At 30.6% G+C, this 18,836-nt stretch overlaps 3 protein-coding genes across 5 annotated transcripts; 1 reads left to right on the top strand and 2 right to left on the bottom strand.

Annotated features, from left to right (window-relative positions):
• Window positions 1-212: 212 nt before the first annotated feature.
• Window positions 213-5,902, bottom strand: LOC127071630 (uncharacterized). Its single transcript, XM_051011142.1, has 3 exons — window positions 5,578-5,902; window positions 1,380-1,521; window positions 213-1,301 (listed from the first exon to the last, which is right to left on the bottom strand). Exons 1-3 carry the CDS (start codon window positions 5,630-5,632, stop codon window positions 1,142-1,144), a joined length of 357 nt encoding a protein of 118 aa, XP_050867099.1. The 5' UTR covers window positions 5,633-5,902; the 3' UTR covers window positions 213-1,141.
• Window positions 5,903-6,834: 932 nt separating this feature from the next.
• On the bottom strand, window positions 6,835-14,403 carry LOC127071628 (protein singles bar). Of its 3 annotated transcripts, XM_051011140.1 has the most exons (6): window positions 13,842-14,403; window positions 13,230-13,265; window positions 8,885-9,640; window positions 8,319-8,501; window positions 7,890-8,030; window positions 6,835-7,806 (listed from the first exon to the last, which is right to left on the bottom strand). In XM_051011140.1, the coding sequence occupies exons 3-6, from the start codon at window positions 9,035-9,037 to the stop codon at window positions 7,729-7,731; spliced, it is 555 nt and encodes a 184-aa protein (XP_050867097.1). In that variant the 5' UTR covers window positions 9,038-9,640; window positions 13,230-13,265; window positions 13,842-14,403; the 3' UTR covers window positions 6,835-7,728. The 3 variants fall into 3 exon arrangements, 2 of the variants coding, with proteins under 2 accessions (XP_050867097.1, XP_050867095.1); XM_051011138.1 differs by lacking the exons at window positions 13,230-13,265; window positions 13,842-14,403 and adding an exon at window positions 10,715-11,712; XR_007785156.1 differs by lacking the exons at window positions 6,835-7,806; window positions 7,890-8,030; window positions 8,319-8,501; window positions 8,885-9,640 and having other exon boundaries at window positions 11,991-13,265; window positions 13,362-14,403.
• Window positions 14,404-14,667: 264 nt separating this feature from the next.
• Window positions 14,668-18,766, top strand: LOC127071617 (flotillin-1). The gene is made up of 10 exons (XM_051011119.1): window positions 14,668-14,859; window positions 15,178-15,253; window positions 15,438-15,528; window positions 15,762-15,905; window positions 16,006-16,125; window positions 16,698-16,913; window positions 17,010-17,197; window positions 17,270-17,480; window positions 17,554-17,718; window positions 17,807-18,766. The coding sequence occupies exons 1-10, from the start codon at window positions 14,808-14,810 to the stop codon at window positions 17,822-17,824; spliced, it is 1,281 nt and encodes a 426-aa protein (XP_050867076.1). The 5' UTR covers window positions 14,668-14,807; the 3' UTR covers window positions 17,825-18,766.
• Window positions 18,767-18,836: the final 70 nt, after the last annotated feature.

Raw genomic sequence — 18,836 nt, 5'->3', positions numbered from 1 at the left:
AAAACAATTGCAAAATTTCTCTGATTACTTATATAAAATAAAATTTACGCGTAAATAATACTAAAGTGTAATTCGAGAGCTTACCGACATGACTACAACAATTAATAATTATAATAATCACAAGGCACACAAGAACATTTCTTCAAGTATAGAGACAATCATAAATAGATACAGTCACGCATTCTCGTAATCCACCATACGTGATTCGTAAGTTTAAGTAGTCAAACAACACGCGCAGCATTTCATATCTCTCTATCTCTCACTCTCTCTCTCTCTCTCTCTCTCTCTCTCTCTCTCTCTCTCTCTCTTTCTCTCTCTTTCTCTCTATATCTCATACACTCATATGTCTTTTCCGATTCAGATTAAACAAGGTCACGACCAAATTTTTTCTCTTGCTTCACTTCGGTATCTCCGATGAGAAATGGAGCAAACGAACGCAAGGCCAAGACCCCTTCTTACGAAGTCATGGTCATTTATCAAAGATCGTAAGAGAAAAGATTTTCATTGGTAATAATTTGTTTTCTTTTATATATATAAATATAAATATAAATATAAATATATATATAAAAGTTAGAACATTTCTAGAGAAATATTAATGATAGCTTGTTGAGAGACATGTATCAAATATTTTCAACAATATACTTTCTCTATTTGTTTAACCTTTTCGGTAAGCCGGTCGTTGGTTACGATAGTTCTAAACTTGTTGAATGTGTATTCTCTATTCGATTTATATCTGAAAATCGATAATCGAGACGTAACCCAGCGTATAGAACCGTATAGAACAACTGACGAAAGACATCCATCGATCAATGATCGATAGTTCGTTAGTTTTAACAAATCGGTACCTACTTTTTCTTGCTTTTCAATGGAAAAAAAGCACGATAAAGAAGAGTTACGTAAGAGAAGATTGCATAAATCACAGCGATAAAACACTATGTCGTTCGACTTCGTAGTAGTAGTAGTAGTAGTAGTAGTAGTAGTAGTAGTAGATATACAATATCCTATAAACGTTGTTTGTGAAATTTTCTCGTAAGTTCGTAGAAGAAACTCATTAATTGTTTCAGTACGTTCGACTGTTTCGAACGAAACTCGTGCACTTATATTAGTCAACACGAAAAGAGAATCGTTTAATCGCAAAAAATCAAACTATGGCATCTCTCGTTGAAAACGCTGAATCGGTTATATCGTTCGGACACATATCAGAGGCAAAGGACTTAACGTCATCAGGTTGTGTTCTTCGAACACGCGCAATCTGTGGCATTTTTAGTCTCGGTTTTCTCTTCTTGAATGTTTCCTTTTTCCTGTAATAACGTCGTTTATTTTTATATAAAATTACAACGATTTTCAGAAAAAATGGAAGAAAAGGAAGAGTTACTTACTGATGTTTACAATCGATAAAAATTCCCATTGAAAATAAAATAACAATAGTGACGATTACACCAATTACTACGACAACCAAAGTTACGATCGCATCCTCCTCTTCCGGTGTGAGAGGTGTTTCCGTGGTCGACCAAGATATATCTGAAAACGTATATAATACAATTATTTATATATATATATATGAACATATATGTACATGTGTATATATATCACTAATTAAAATAGCAAAATCATTAAATAAAATTAAATAAAATCAAACATTCGAGCTGCGAGATAGAAAATGTACATTAAGAACGTTTGATTATACAACAGTTTTATTGCCAGCCTAAAAAACGTATGATCCAATAAATAAAAAAAAAACTATTTTTTTTTAATTTAGAATTGCATTCTAATCCCGCGGGAATGCTGATTGGTTTTCCAAATCAAATTTCCAACAAGGAAAAGTCATATCCGTATGACATTTCATCGTTACGTAGGTACCTATGTAATTAATACATTACATGGTATAAACAAGCTAGAATTTGAAACTTCGCTGAAGTATACATATAATTTGTCTACTACGTGCTCAAAGATAACCTCTGGTTTCTAACGCAACGATGGAAATGGAACTCGATGATAAGATTATTTTAGGATGCGTCATTGTTTAGTCGAATTAGATCTGTATTTAGTTTAATGGAATGTTGACGGTCAATAAATACTAAATAAACATTCTTTCACGAGCATGTCGAAGAAATCTTAGAAGCAGATCATCAACGATCGGCATTCTAATATTCGCGCATGGAGATCGCGTTACGTCACTTTCGCAAAAGCAAAGGTAAGTAACCTGAGCATTCATACTAAAAATGCAGACAAAAGAATTAGACTTTGACGTTCCGATTGACGTCACTTTGAACGTCAGAGGCCCTTTTAAGATAAACAGCAACGACGTCGAAGTTTGAGCTTTTAGATGGCTCGTTGTGCCGAACCGCACGTAGACCATCAGGATGACGTATAGGTGCCAAAGTGAAAAGCGGAAAGTGCCATCTAAAATTTCACAAGAACTATTTCTAGTTGGGCGGGTCAGGCACACCGTAGTAGAATTTACATAGCAGGTTCTCGATACATATGTTATAAATTTCTCTCCTTTTAATTTCTAGATTTTTATCTTTGTCATCATGGGAGAAAAAGTAAAAGAAAAATAATGGACGAACGTAATTCTAGGAGCGTTAACGATCTAACGTCTCTTTCTCCTTCACATTGTACAACCATACACCTGCGATTACGTTACTTGCCAGAGTTCGCTATACCTACTCGTCCGCATCTTCGCATACATGTATGTACGTATCTGTGTAACGTACATAAGTATTTACGTAGATACACGCACGTGTAGACGCACATTCACATTCATGCAAGGAAAAGGAAAACGAGCGTACACCGCGATACCAGTCGGTACCTGCTAGTGTGAAAGTTATTCCTGACGGCTAAGGCCGTTCTGCATTTTTCGAATAACGAGACAGCGAGTTGCTTGTTCGTGTATAACTATGTAACATATACCATTATCAATAAAATGCTCATACAATAGCAGAATCGAACGACCGGCACGAACTTTCAAGGATCGTAAGACCGCGTGCATTAAACTAGATGAATGGACTTGGAAAAATGATATTTCTTACATCGTTCTTACCAATTTTTATTAAGTTTATCTAAAAGCTAAATATTATAGTTTACGATAAACCAAACATTCTAATCGCCAATAATGGCCATTTGTCGAAGATAACGAGTTTCTTTAATGTACGAACTTTGTGAATCGATATTCTTTTTAATTTATGTATGTACAAATGTGGTTTTTATACATTTACTGAAATCTTACGGAGAATGATTTCGACAAGTTTTCACTCGTGAAATACGAATATCTACGGTCGTAGCGTACGTCAACGGTCTTAACGAAAATCCAAAAAAAAAAAGAGAAAGAGAAAGAAGGAAAGCAGAGGATAATATACGACTCTATCTCTATAGTAATGTTTATGAGGTCCGAAAGGAGCCTATCCCCTAGAGAAATGTTCCCCCTCATTCTGATAGGCCAAGATAATCGCAATTCGACACGACAGGCGTTTTCCACTCACGCTCATAGCAAAAGGTTACTGGAATCTCGCATTCAATAATTTACTTTCTAATATGAATAAATTAAATAATCGTCGTAAAACAACGGGACAATTTTTTTTCTTTTGAAATTTTAATCAATGACCTTTCTTTTTTCTTTTTTTTTTTTTTTTTCATTAATTATTTACACTTATTAGCTTCTAACAACTTTTATAAATGCATTGTTGCTGTTTTTTCTTTATATATTTATTTCGTAGATATTTTTTTCCAATAATGATGTTTAGAAACGAAACGAAAGAGTTTTAGGACCCTCCGTGACAGATTTATCGCATCATCGAGCTCTTTTTATTATTCAATGAAAATAACTTCGCGTCATTCGTATTTTTATGATAGCAACCATTTATATTCTCGTTCTTCCAAACGCAAAATAGAAAAAAAAGAACGAGTCTATAAAGTAAGTCTGGTAAAGTTTGATAAGAAACGTTTATTCCTTCGACAAGCTTTTAAGGATCGTCGCTTAAATGCTAACATTTTTTTCTGAAAAGCACACATTATAAGTTAGGTTGGTTGGACGTTTTCAATTAAACTCTTCGAGCATATTTTTCCAGAAGAGTTAGATCGTTTAGCGATCAATGCCTTGGACCGTTTTTCACTTTCGAACGTAACCATTTCAAATTGAAATTTGCAAAGTAATTAACGATGTCTGAAACTATCTTGAATTTTGTAAGAATTTTATTATTGAAGTGGTCTAAATTTATTTACCTGGATAAACGATAAATCAAGATTTAATAATGAATATTTAACAGCCCGAAAATTGCAAATAACAGAGTATTATTTTGTACACAAGGAAATAAAATAAAAACAATAAATAGACATTATCTTCTCATTATTATTGGAGCGATTATTATTCAGAATTGTATTGTTGTTTTGTCGTTTCAACAAGACTTTCCGTGAGAATTTAGTATTCTATATCGAAAAATGATCGGAGATTCGCTTGGGTCGGAACTCAAAACTTCGGCACCTGTTGATTCTTTCCGTGCAGCTTCGTGACAAAAAGTCCGATGAAAACGGGACTTAACTATGTATTTCACGATATACGATGAAGGACAACTAAAACGAGTTTTCTATGAAAAATCGCACGTTCCAGTTTCTCCTGAAAGTGGCAATGAAGTTGTATTCGATATTCGAGAAAGCATCCAGTTGTACATCGTTTCGTAAGACTGCATTATTTCTCGTGAATCTTATATACGATAAAGATCGATATTTTGTCGATATGCTCTCACCGAAGTAAATAAGAAAATACTTCTACTCGTTCGACAATTTAATTTGGCAAGCACCTTCGAAATCATCGACGTAACAAGACCATCGCAAACTAAGCGCTTTCAAAGATCAAACAAATACTTTACAATAAATATTTTATTGAATTGAGGCCTTCGAGTACGTTGCTCCCGTTTCTAGATTAAAAAAAAAAAAAAAGAAGAAAGAAAGAAAAAATGTTTCAATCTTGGCACAAGATCGAAGGATTTTATATTTTCAAGAGAACATTCTCCGTAATGGAACTCCGAAATCAGCGGAGAAGTACGGATTTTGTTCGTCGAAGTTTTTCACGGCACATTGTTTAATAATTTAAACGTAACATCCAAATACTCTATTGACCTTTCATCACGAAATTCCTCACATTAAAAATTCACGAGCAGATCTAATATACGTCGATCAGTTTCAAAGTCGCGTTCATTATCGCGCGTTTCAATCGAGATAATATAAAAAACCAATAAATCAATGCCTTGGAATGATTTACGCCTACTTTTTATAAAATCTTCGAGAATGTGAAACAATTGAAAAGAGAAATAACGTAAGAATCGAAAGACGCTAATAACAGCGTAGTAAAATTTTACAATCACGATATAACGAAATAATTCCGATGGGAATTATAACGCTGGACTTTTATAAAAGAAAACAAAAACATTTGAAAAGAAAGAAAGACTCATCGATCACTGGACACGATAATGCACGTGTAGTGAGAAGAAATTCCATAACTATTCCTCGTAATTTCCTTTCCGAGAAATCAACAAGTTTGATCTGGAAAATCAACTTTTCCAATTACAAAAGAACCTTTACCTTTGGTGGACGTGGCAAGTTCACCGGTGACGACGCTTCGCATTTGCGTTCCCATTTTTTGAAAATCAAATCCTCCAAAGGAATCTTCACTTTTTTCGAGAAAAATTTAATAAGAAAAGTGAAAAGGATAAGAGGGAGGAATAAGAAAAATAATAGAAATTTTCGAATCTATTGGCTAAGGATTAGCTTCTCAAGCTTTGACCTCGTACGACTCGTATAACTCGAATATTTGGAATCTTCCGAACGTAGCGTCGCGACCGGTTCGAGATCCTGAGGTAAACTGGCGAGCACATGCCTCGACTAGCACACGATATGCCTCTCGTCGAAGCTTACTCTGGAAGGACGGAGACGGTAGCCAGAGAAAAGAAGGATGGAGACGGAGATTGAGAGAGAGGGAAATAGTGAAGGAGAAAGAGGAAGAGAGAGAGAGAGAAAGAGAATAGGACTCAAGAGTGGGAGAGAAAGATACGAAGAGCAAGAGGAAGAAAAGAGAAAATGAAAGAGAGAAAGAGAGAAAGAGAGAAAGAGAGAAAGAGAGAAAGAGAGAGAGAGAGAGAGAGAATAGGACTTAAGAGTGGGAGAGAAAGATACGAAGAGAAAGAGGAAGAAAAGAGAAAATGAGAAAGAGAGAGAGAGAGAGAGAGAGAGAGGAAAGGAGAAACCTCACGGTGAGGTCCGTGAGGATCGACGTGTATAACTCCCATTCACCATCCAGGACACAGGTATAACCTGGTACGCATTGAAATGACCTGCAGCCACGCTTTTCGTACAGTCCTCGTCGAAAATAATGAACGAAATGAAGTATTTACGTAGTTACCTTTTCACGTTTGTGATTGATGGAACACGTATTCATTTGATTGAATTCCTTGAAACTTGAATATGAGTCAATATATTTTTATCGTACTCGTATCTACACGAAGTACACGGAAGTATATTCTTTTTTCTGCGTCTCAAGAAAAATATTATTGTGGTCGCTGCTACTTCCTTTTCTTTACAATTTCAAACGAAATTCATTAAAACATTCCCAAATTGCTTCCTATGAAATCGGCAAAATAAACCGATCTTGATGATAACGTCGGAGACATTGACGTCAATCACTGCGTACGTGAAGTCGTCTTTATATAAAAAGCAAATATTCGATAACAGTAAAGTAATAGTAATGAACTACAAAATATAAAAATATATATTTAATAAGATCATTTTGAATATTTCGAGAAGATCTTTCCAGAAGATGGGAGAAAATTATTTAACAAAATTCATTCAAAGTAATACTCTTTTATTGTATCAAGTTCGGGCATATGGTACACTATTAGTGGTACACTATTAGTACCAATACTATTAGAATAAACATGCGCGAAACAAATTGTGTAAGTAGCTTTCATTGAGATTATTCTTATTTTATTGTTCCGCATTAGGAATTTATCTTATCGGGATGAAACTTCATTGGAAAGGCATTTTTATGTACCATCTGTGCGATAATTAATTAACTGCTTATCTTACGTTTGACTCGAGAAATAGAATAAGATCACTCGAGTTGTCCTCCGTCTCTTTTTCACGAACAATTAACACTCTCTCTCTCTCTCTCTCTCTCTCTCTCTCTCTCTCTCCCTCTCTGTCTCTACCTGTCTCCCTCATTCCCTCTTTTCCTTTCACGTGCGCGCGAAATTTCACCGTTTTCGTGAGCCGTGAGCAATGAATAAGCAAAGAGAACGTCTAGATGGCTAGCTAGACAGGCCAGCACGTTCGCGCCTGCCTTCTCTCGCTTCGAGACACCGAGCCGAGCACTTAAACAATTTATTTCACTTTCAATAGCTCTGAAATAAACTGTTCGTACCACTTTACGATCAATTTCCTGCGACAACGAAACCGGCCCTCTTCCACCGACGAGACGATACGAAAATTCGTCGGAATTGTGAAATTTTTCCTGATTCTTTAAGCGATCACCATTTTCAATAGTCGTCTCTGGCGAAGGGACCCGTTTCGTATACTCTACTTATACCTAGTGAAATATTTTAATAATAACGCCTAAATGTTTTGATGTTATTTATAACTAGAATGTCTATGGACGAGTTCGAATCAATACGTTTAGGTGCAGCATTGAAATGTTCTGATCTGTGGTATTATCAAATTCAAGCCTATTGACATTTAAATCTATCTGCCTGTTTTATAATAAATAAAGGAAAAATATGAATCAAATCCGTGTAATATTCCAACGACTGCGCTTAGAATCTGTAAATAAAAGACGAATTATTTTCTCTTGCAATTAAATATGAATTAAATGAGAAGAACAAAGGAAGAAGATGTTCACTCACATAAGCTGCTGTCATAGCCGGATAAACATCAAATCCTGGCTTTAGATAATATTCAGGTAAGAGAAATATCTTTGTGGAAAAGGCGAGGTAGGAGGCAGAACTCAGATATAAAAAGCTTGCCAATGCGTTAAACATCATTTCCTGCAACAAGCAAGTACAATCGTTTCGTATAAATTTGAAAAATGCTAAATACATAGATATGCAGTTTGAAATATATACGAGTACGTTGAAATAAAATTCGAGAAGATCCGAACTCGAGCTCTTCATGATATTTTATTTTTAGCCAAGGAAAAATATAAAAGAACATTCCTCCAGTGTCATTCTATTATTTAGAAACAAAGTATCTCTTTATAAAAACATATTAACAAGAGTACTCGTACGATTTTTTGTCGATTAAAAATAATCGATTAAAAATAATGTAATACATACGAAAAGCGATGAACGGATAAGTCTGTAAGATTTTTCTGAGACTACATAGCAGACCAATAAAACGGTGGATATCAAAAAGCAGGCCGAAGACGTCGTCAAAGATCCCTCAAAGGCAGATCCAATGGACGTGCTATACCTTAGACCATAATTGACTAATAAACTCTGAATGATTCCGCTAATTATCTGCGAATAATGAAAATACATAGCGAATAATAATAATTAAACGTTGAATTAATCGTCGATACGATTTCAAACGATTTTTTTCAAAACCTTTTCAAAGTATGTTAAGTCGACTCTTGGACTAGACTAACTGACGATAACCGATTTCCATTTATACACGAGTTAACGAGTTTACGATAACAGTCGCAGCGGTTGTCTTCCTTTAAAAAAGATTTCCTTAATCATTCTTAAAATTGACACAATATCTTGTTTAGTACTTCGTATATATGTAAATAAGATAAAAAAGAAAAAGAACGATTTCCTTAATTAACCGTAGGAACGTCGAAAAAATCGATTTACCCTCTTGTCATTAATCAAATCGTATAAAGTTTCCGATGGTAGCTTACCGTTTCACAGACTTTTACGATTCCCGGAGAAGTTTTAAGAAACTCGATATGTATGCAGGTGCAACATCTACAACAGCAACATTCGATACCTCCGGCTCCGTGAGTTCCGGAAGATGACATCCTGATTATCGGTCCAGTAGCGTTTTTACCCATGATCCTTCTTGGAAATTGAAGTAAAATTACGTACTCTAAAAACTTCTTCTTTCCTCTCTTTCGATCGATCGATTCTGTTTATAACTTCCGGAAGAATTGCTGTCTGATTTAATTACTTCCCAACGATTTAATTGATCGATTTATTTACGTGTTGCTCGGCGGACATTGGAATCGTTTAAAATCTCTTACAGCTTTCATTCGATAACCCTCGCGAATTTGATTCTCCTCTAATTGGTTAAATAGCGATTAATTCACGTAATCAAAGGGTAGATTATAAGCGTAGTTCATTGATCCTCTTGATCGAAACTACCCGAGCAATCTCTGTCAATCTTCACGGGTTTCATTGGTATCAAAGAGAATCGCGATTGTTTTGTAATTTGATAATTTTATTTGAATAATACAAGTTAAAGGATAAAAGTTTCCTGCGAAAAGGGAGCAGAACCGTGACTACGAGATACTTTGGACGAACTGAGGATGTTTCACGAGTTCGTTCACAATCTTCGAATGTCGTTGCACCCCCTGCGTCGTATTTAACACGGGAAACCGTCGTCTATTTCTGGCACGTGCCACGATGCCAGGATGTAGAATCGACTGACTATGCAGCTTTCAAAAAGGAAACATAAAAGAAATTTATAAAAAATCATCGATAATCTTAGAAAACGCATATTTTGTTAATATCTTTTTTTGTTTTTTTTTTTTTTTAATTCTGGAATTAACGATTTTCAATGATTGTACACGATTGAATTATTTTTAAAGGAATTGATTTTATAGGTACTATAATGAACGATATCTATGATTGCTATGATAATGTGTAATATTAATAATTGTTACCGACAAAGTATATGCAAATATGGCTCGAGATTTACGATATATGCGCATACACAATGCATTTGCGAAATACCATATGCATTCGCATTGTTGTATCTCATTCTCTCTTTGTCTAACTTTATTAAAACTACTCTCACATGAAGACTACGTGCAGATGTACATCCTGCTAATGGCACCAGGAAGAAGTTTAATTTTCGTGAGAGAAATGCTACTACTGTGGAGTTCTGTTTCTTGCTTAATTTAATTATATTAATACTCTAGGTAATTCAGTATATATATACATATATATATATATATATATATATATATATATATATATATATATATAAAGATCTTATTATTATTTTGAAATATTTGGATAAATAAGAAATATTATTCTTATATTAATTATTCTTTATATTAATGTATTTTTCAGATATAGTCATATCAGAATAAGTGTCATATAAAATCAAAAAAGAACTTCAATCTTTTTCATCGATTGTATTTAAAATGTACATCTTGGGATAAGGTAGAAATTTACTGGACCTACCGTCGTGTATATCTATTACGAAATCTTTTCATTGAAGATTTGTAATTCGTAAAATAAATCATTTAGCTTAAATTACAATCAAATATTTCTTTTTGTGACTTTTATTTGAGTATTTGGTGTGTGTGTGTGTATGTGATGTATGATATATGTGATGTATGATGTATATAGTATATGACGTATATGATATATGATGTATGATGCATGTATGTATGATGTATGCATGATGTATGTATGATGTATACATACAATAAATGCATCATATAATACATATATATATTTAGTACAGTTTGTCCGATAATAGCATATTCGACTATACTCACAGTCGGTAAAAGCTACGCTCCTAATTTTTTCGTAAATTTTCTTTAATACATTTTCAAGTAAGTTTCACTTTTTGTCGAACTTCAGCAAATGAAATTGTGTAAGCGTTTTAATATCCCGCTGTTGGCAACACTGAATTAATCAGATGCAACGTGCTCTCTACCAATCCTGTTGCTCAATTTACTCACGTGATCCTACAAAGACGCTCATGATCGAGGAAGAAAAGAATCGACTTTTTTTACTTCCATTTCGGATTTTGGATCGTATAGTTTAGTTTTTTCTTATACACAGTGTACATAATAAAGAAGAATACTTAATGTATTATTGTAAATAACATATTTTTGTGTTATTACCATATGTTTATACCATATATTCATACCATATGTTTGTGAATTTTACGTTATTCCGAATATTTATTATTTCGTCGCCGTGTATAACCCCACAACATGATTTTGGAAGCATAAATGCGCGTATATATCACGTTTTAAAACTACTTATATATTTGATATCTTCAATATACCAGTTTGTATCATATTTTTTTAATTATTTTTTTAAATAATCGTTTCCTTCTTAGGATGATGAATCCAATATTAACATTATTTACATTTTATTTTTTATTTAGTTATAATCTTCTCTTCCTAATTTCTAATTGCTTTGTATTTACTTCTAATCTTTATTATTATCTTTCTCTTTTTTTCATTATCTTTTGCATTCAACTCAATTTTCTGATTTCATTTATTAATTCTATCTCTGATCTACTGCTTTCTTTGTTTTCTTCATATTTCTCTTTTATATTACTATGATCCTTTTTTTTTTCTTGCATAATCTGACCTTTTCATTTTTCTTCTCTTCTCCGTACTTGCATTCTACTTATTCCAGCATTAAAATTTTTCCATTTTTTTTTTCCTTTTCCGTATTAAATATTTTGGTTTTTCCTATACCTTCTATTTTTTATAATTACTACCAGTTTCGATCATTGTTTTTTTCATTCTTATTTTATCTTATTTAATTTTATTCTTTTTTCTAAATATTTTTTCTACACTTTTAGTTTTGTTCATCATACTTTTCATCTTTTCTTAAAATTTAAGTATTATTATAGTGTTTCTATACTTATACTTTCCATTTTAGTCACCCTTGTATTGCGTCTAATTTTTTTAATTCTTTCCATTCCTATACTTCTACGTTTATATAATTATATTTTTTACCATTACATTAAATATTATCATTCTCTGTACTTAACATTTTCCATATATATTTTCTTTATACTTTCCATTTTCCTTTATATTTATCAGTCTTTTTTTCTATATTTATTAATTATTTGATACAGATTGTTCATAATATTTAGCATACTTTTGATCTGCATTTGTTTTCATATTCACTTGTTCTTACATTGTAATTCTTTATTTCTGTATTAAGGTTACTTTATGTTCAAATAACGTTAATTTATATAGAAAAAACTTTAATTATTGTTTCATTTTATATTATTATTTCAAACAATAATATGTTTTGTAAAAAATTGTAATCGAATTGAAAAGAAATGAAAAATTTTAGAATTTTCTTTTTCTTAAAATGTAAAGTAACATCATATTCTAAATATTTAATGGACAATAAACATATATATATATATATATATAATTTAAATTTACGTAATATTATTAGTGGATTATAGATTATTTTTATATTAATCTAATAAGTTTTGGTTCATATAACAAAAGTGCTCAGTGCCAGTACTATCTGTTTTTGATAAATATAAAATATATTTGTATTTTATACAATAATTTCAAAAAATTGTTATTCATTAAAAAGTAAACATTCTCCATATATGTAAGATATATATTAATTTTTATTATGACAATCTAAATGCGATATAATGTAAGTATAAAAACATAATAAACAATTATAAAATACAATGTATATCGAATATTATTCTATTTACAAAAATTATATCTAAACAAAAATAATTCAAGTATAATTTCTGTTTCACATATGATGTAGTTTTCAACCCACACAAATACTCGCATTGCTTTTGTTTTACATGTTATTGTTACTACACAATAATAATATATTACTATAATGATAATAATAGTATTACTATAATGATAACAAATTGAAAACCATGTTTCTCTCAATAGTCGAAATAATCATCTACTTACTATATGTTACAAAGTATGTAGAACATTTGGTACATGAATATAAGCTTCAGAAATAACGTAAGATAGATAAAAGAGGAAGAGAGAATGAAATAAATATCTAATTATAGTCATATATTTAAATATATATTTAATGATATTGCCAAATACGGACATCTAAGATAAAATGTATATTTATCTTAAATGCTGAACTAAACTGACAAAAATTAGGAACAAGATATATTTAATTCTTTGTTTCAATAAAAAACAAATGACTTATTATATCTACCAAGAAATAATGGTTGGTCGGTAGTCAGAAATTGATTAAAAAAAATTAATGATGAAAATAAAATGTTCATTTAAAAAAGAATCAGCTATTACACTGTACCTTCTATTTCCAAGAAAGGGAAGAAAGAACGTAGATCTGAAAGAAAACAGAGACTATAATTCCGAAAAGTACCGATAAGCGAAACGACGAAACTTAAATATCATAAGATGAAATAATAATCTGAAATATTACATATATGCTTTGAACTCAATTTTATTCCCAATGTTGTTACATCTAGGTTAGGTGTATGAAAGAGAAACGAACAAATAATTATTTGTTGTATTGATATAATAATACTAAACTAACAAATAAAAATAACTCCGAGTACTATTCCACAATAGTAAATGATAAATATTTATTGCTATCTCAGATGATGACGTACGAACTTTATAACAGATTAATTTTAAAATTTCATAATCACTTCCAGCGTGACATACAAGTTAAAAGAGTATTCGGCAAATTCTTACATATGTATAGATCTTCACTTCAATTAAACATATTGTTAGGCAATTAATAGAATAATGTATTTATGAATAAGTTATATGACCGAGGGACAAAATACATGACCTATATATTTATAGTAGGGCCTATATTAAGCTCAGAAACGTTCAATCAACAAAATAGAAATTGTGAACTCCTTTCAAAGATAGATATCGGTTTAATTTAAATTACGTCTTATTAGGCGGTCGGAGAATTTCCGTCACAATGTTCATCTGCCAGATCATTTCTGCTTATATAAACGTATTTATCGTCCGCCAGAGCCACGTGAACACGTTTACTCTCCTCGTGCTCCAATTGCTTTTCGTGACGTCAGAAGAAGCCCTTGTTTACTACACACCGATATATTTATGCGTACGTATATACATTCGGAGTATAGTGTACGATCGGAGTATCATTATATACTTTGCCATGTTCCCTTTCTCCTCTCCTCGTTTCGTATAACCTTCATTTCTATCGTATAAAGAAAAATATCAATGTGTGAATGCTATTAAGCACACATACGTACATACAAGTTTTTTTATCCTCTCGTTAACGAAATTGATTCTAATGTATTATTATCTTCGCCCAATATGAAATAAAATACATCCATAATGCTAATTTAGATATAACCTCTTGTTATTAAATTATAGAGCATTTTGATTTATATTGATTTATGTATTAATTTATATTGCTTGTGTAGTGACAGCACTTCAAAATTGCCCGCCACACCCTTCAATTTCTCGCTCCCATTATACCAACAATCTCCAGTGTGTATATATATATATATATATATATATATATATATATATATATATATGTATATATATAGAAAAGCGCTATAGAAATAAACATAATCAAATATGAGCAATCATATAAATAATAAGAAAATCATTTCTCCTCTGATCAAAAATTGTCATATCCCTGTTTTATTATAAAATATAATAAATACATTGTAAATAAGAAAACTTTTGAAATCTACTACTAGATAGCGTTCTTTGATCACTGTTCGGCTAAGTCCTGTAAAACTTCAATTTTCATGTATGACGTCATCCATTCTGTATATTAGCTAAAGGAGCGTATAGTCGTCAATATATAATATCCATTACTTTCAGTTACTTCTTTTTAAAGTTACAGTAACTCATAATCACAGTGTCAAACATGAGTTATGGATTTGTTACTTGTGGACCAAACGAAGCTTTAGTTGTTTCAGGTAATAATACGAAAATTAAATTTATGTCATTTAAATAAGTTTTCATTATTATGAGTTTCATCAATAATTTGCTTTAAGAAGAATTGAAAGCGTATTTGTCGTTATGAAACGATTGATCAAATTAAATAAATAGAATTGAATTATATTTGATCCAAAAAATTGAATTATATTTAATAAATGTTTATCTTAAGATACTTTTAAATTATATTTTTTAATTTATTGAGATATGATATGACAATGTTTGTGTAAATATACGTTCTTTAATTATTAAGTTATATAAATGCAGATAAATATATAATTTAATTTATTCGTCTTTAGGATGCTGCTACAGCAAACCACTTCTAGTTCCTGGTGGCAGGGTATTTGTATGGCCTCTTGTGCAGCAAGTTCAAAAGTATGTATTTAACTTTATATTATTTAAGACTTCAAATGTTATGCATCATTTCCTTTACGTTTAAATAATTGAATATAAATTAAAAGACATGCTACTTATGAATAAGTTAAATATTGTTCCTTCATTTCAAACTACAACTAAAGATATACATAGTTATGATATTTTTATAATATTATTTTTACAGAATATCTTTAAATACAATGACTTTACAAGTTGAAAGTCCTACTGTTTATACATCACAAGGTGTACCAATATCTGTTACAGGAATTGCACAGGTATTCATCTATAAATAATTTAATAAAAGTTTATAGATAAATTTGTTTATAATAATCATGAATAATTATTTCAAAATTTTATAGTTATATTCAATTTTGAACATTCTTTATTTTATTCTGTATTAAATAATTTATTTAAAAATTATTTAGGACAACAATTGCATTATTGTTAATTAATATTATTTTTTCATTTATGTATTAGTGAAATTTATAAAATGTTTATAATGTAATAGGTGAAAATACAAGGACAAAATGAAGAAATGTTATCTACTGCATGTGAACAATTTCTTGGTAAAACTGAAGAAGAAATTCATAATATAGCATTAGTTACTTTAGAAGGTCATCAACGTGCAATAATGGGGAGTATGACCGTAGAAGTATGTAAAATTAATTAAATTTTAAATACTATTTTATAGAAATAAATATAAAACATTTACACGTTTAAATATATATACATATATATTAAATTATTTTTAGGAAATTTATAAGGATAGAAAAAAATTTAGCAAAGAAGTATTTGAAGTCGCAAGCAGTGATCTAGTTAATATGGGCATTACAGTCGTATCATATACATTAAAGGATATTCGAGATGAAGAAGTAAGTTTGTTTGTAATTGTAATATATTGAATAGGTATAAAAATTTAACAAACAATTATGAAATTAATAAAATTAAAGATTTTAATCATAACAACAATATACATTCAAACTTTTCGCAATGCTAAAAGAACAAAACAAAGTCCCCCTTAAAAATATTATATGATCTATTAGTGATTGCTATAAATAAGAGTTAATGTAGTACTTCGTTATATGTTGCAAATATTGAATAAATTTTTGTTTTGCTACTTGCAGGGGGCAAAGGTATGTTCAATTTTGTTTTATCTGCTATCTGTAATACAAGCACTTGGCTATATCATCTGATAATAGCACAAAATATTAAGACATCAGACAAATGCAATCTATGGTGTATTTAGAATGCTTGCTTTAATTATGCACAAATTGTCTGTGCACATATGCTCAAACTTATTTTGTGATTAAACTCTTGTAATTAATGTATGCATTTACATTATTGGGGCTTAATCAGAGCCAAGCTAATATCGTTATCTCTGCCTTTTATTGTAAATGTAGAACATCTTTTAATATATTACTAAAAGCGATCTAATTATTTGTAGGGATACTTAAAAGCTCTTGGTATGGCAAGAACAGCTGAAGTAAAACGAGATGCGAGAATTGGTGAAGCAGAAGCTCGCAGAGATGCGCAAATCAGAGAAGCAATTGCTGAGGAACAGCGTATGGCTGCTCGTTTTTTGAATGACACTGAAATTGCTAAAGCACAACGAGATTTTGAATTAAAAAAAGCTGCATATGACGTTGAAGTACAAACAAAGGTATGATTATATATGTTAAAATATCTTAAACATCTAATAAATCCTAATTCGTATCAGCCATTATTATTGATAATTAAATTACTGATGGTTGTTTAGAAAGCTGAAGCTGAAATGGCATTTGAATTGCAAGCAGCTAAAACAAAACAAAGAATTATGGAAGAGCAAATGCAAGTGAAAGTAGTAGAACGTGGACAAGAAATAGCAGTACAGGAACAGGAAATGCTGAGACGCGAAAGAGAGTTAGATGCTACTGTAAGACGTCCAGCTGATGCTGAAAAATACAGGTAAATTTATGTAAATTAAAAAGTATATACTACATGGGCTTGTATGTACTATTATTAAAAATATTTTTGCAGATTGGAAAAAATGGCAGAAGCAAACAAATTACGACTTATGATGGAAGCTGAAGCAGAAGCGGAAGCTATTAAAATTCGTGGAGAAGCAGAAGCTTTTGCTATTGAGGCAAAGGCTAAAGCGGAGGCAGAACAAATGGCAAAGAAGGCAGCAGCGTGGAACGAATATAAGAGTGCAGCTATGATAGACATGATGTTGGACACACTTCCAAAAGTATTTGTTTCTTCCTTTCTATAAGCTATTATTTGTTAAAGAATATATATTAATATACTTGTACGTTTATTAGGTTGCTGCTGAGGTAGCTGCTCCTCTTTCACAAGCAAAAAAGATAACGATGGTATCTAGTGGTAATGGAACAATTGGTGCAGAAAAATTAACAGAGGAAGTTTTTAACATCGTTACACGTGTTCCCGATCTTGTCAAGAATTTAACAGGTGTTGATATTACAAAGGTATTATCCTAAATACAATATTTAATTTTTATATTAAATGATATTTTATATATCTATATATTAAAAATTTATAAATTTTATTTTTCAGTCAGTACATGCAGCATAAAAAGATGAAATAATTGACAGCATTTGAAAGTAATGTGCCAAGAATTACTTTCTTATATAATTATAAGAAGTATATATAATTACTTCGTTTATATATTTACCTCTTGTACAAGAGAAGTTATGCACGTTTGAATCTTTAAACTTTTATTATTTAAAGATTTAAATATTCGTTACCAATGATTATTACTAACACTTCCAATTTTGTCAATTTTTTACATTTTAATATGTAAAGTAACAAAAAAAAAAATTGACATATCGAATTTTAATTACAATTTTCATTCCATGTAATGAAATTAATATACCAAATATTTAATGTACGTATATTCCATAATAATTAGCGCACAATATTTCAATTTATTGAAAACTCATGCAATAAGTTATCGTAGAAAATTATTATTTTAATATATGCTATTTTGTATATTTGTGTTCTGTTTTCATGTATTGATTAATTTTTAAATTTACTATCGATTTTATAGATGTTAGTTTCAGTTGAATAATAATTGGAAGAAAAAATATCTTTGGAATCTCTATTAATTATAATACTTATTTACGTATAGATAATTTTATACCACTATGTGCCGAATATTATTCTTGCTATAAGAGTGTAAAGCACCATGCTCTTACATTGCATACATCCAGTACACGTTTTATGTCTTTACTCTAAAATAAACATAATTTTACAATGCGTTTACATCTTGTAGAATGGTTGATGTTACTTAACCAGTCTAGTCTCCTAAATATGTAAGTTCAATTATATAATTCTATAAATTAATATATTTTTCCGTATTATTAATATACACATAAATATATAATTAATATATACGACCACATCATAAAAAAAGTAGTCATAGTTTATATTGTACGATCAACACTTAACCGTTAAATTTGTATAATCGTAAAAAAAATTGTAAATTATTAAATAAATTCAATGAAAACGAAATAATCTGAAACTTTACTTATTATCTAATATTGTTTTTATTTATTTTACATCTTATTGATCTTATAAACAAAAG

The sequence above is a fragment of the Vespula vulgaris genome, chromosome 22 (assembly GCF_905475345.1).
Source record: "Vespula vulgaris chromosome 22, iyVesVulg1.1, whole genome shotgun sequence".
Classification (NCBI taxonomy): Eukaryota; Metazoa; Arthropoda; class Insecta; order Hymenoptera; family Vespidae; genus Vespula; species Vespula vulgaris.
This window is presented reverse-complemented; position numbering and strand designations above follow the sequence as displayed.

Coding starts and splice junctions, on each gene's coding strand:
- LOC127071617 (XM_051011119.1), top strand. CDS start 14,808: ATGAGTTATGGATTTGTTACTTGTGGACCAAACGAAGCTTTAGTTGTT. Junction 16,914..17,009: donor ACGTTGAAGTACAAACAAAG/GTATGATTATAT, acceptor ATGGTTGTTTAG/AAAGCTGAAGCTGAAATGGC. Junction 17,481..17,553: donor TGTTGGACACACTTCCAAAA/GTATTTGTTTCT, acceptor TACGTTTATTAG/GTTGCTGCTGAGGTAGCTGC.
- LOC127071628 (XM_051011140.1), bottom strand. CDS start 9,037: ATGGGTAAAAACGCTACTGGACCGATAATCAGGATGTCATCTTCCGGA. Junction 8,031..8,318: donor TTATCCGTTCATCGCTTTTC/GTATGTATTACA, acceptor TGCTTGTTGCAG/GAAATGATGTTTAACGCATT. Junction 7,807..7,889: donor CGGCTATGACAGCAGCTTAT/GTGAGTGAACAT, acceptor TTTTATTTACAG/ATTCTAAGCGCAGTCGTTGG.
- LOC127071630 (XM_051011142.1), bottom strand. CDS start 5,632: ATGGGAACGCAAATGCGAAGCGTCGTCACCGGTGAACTTGCCACGTCC. Junction 1,522..5,577: donor ACTTGCCACGTCCACCAAAG/GTAAAGGTTCTT, acceptor ATACGTTTTCAG/ATATATCTTGGTCGACCACG. Junction 1,302..1,379: donor TTTATCGATTGTAAACATCA/GTAAGTAACTCT, acceptor ACGTTATTACAG/GAAAAAGGAAACATTCAAGA.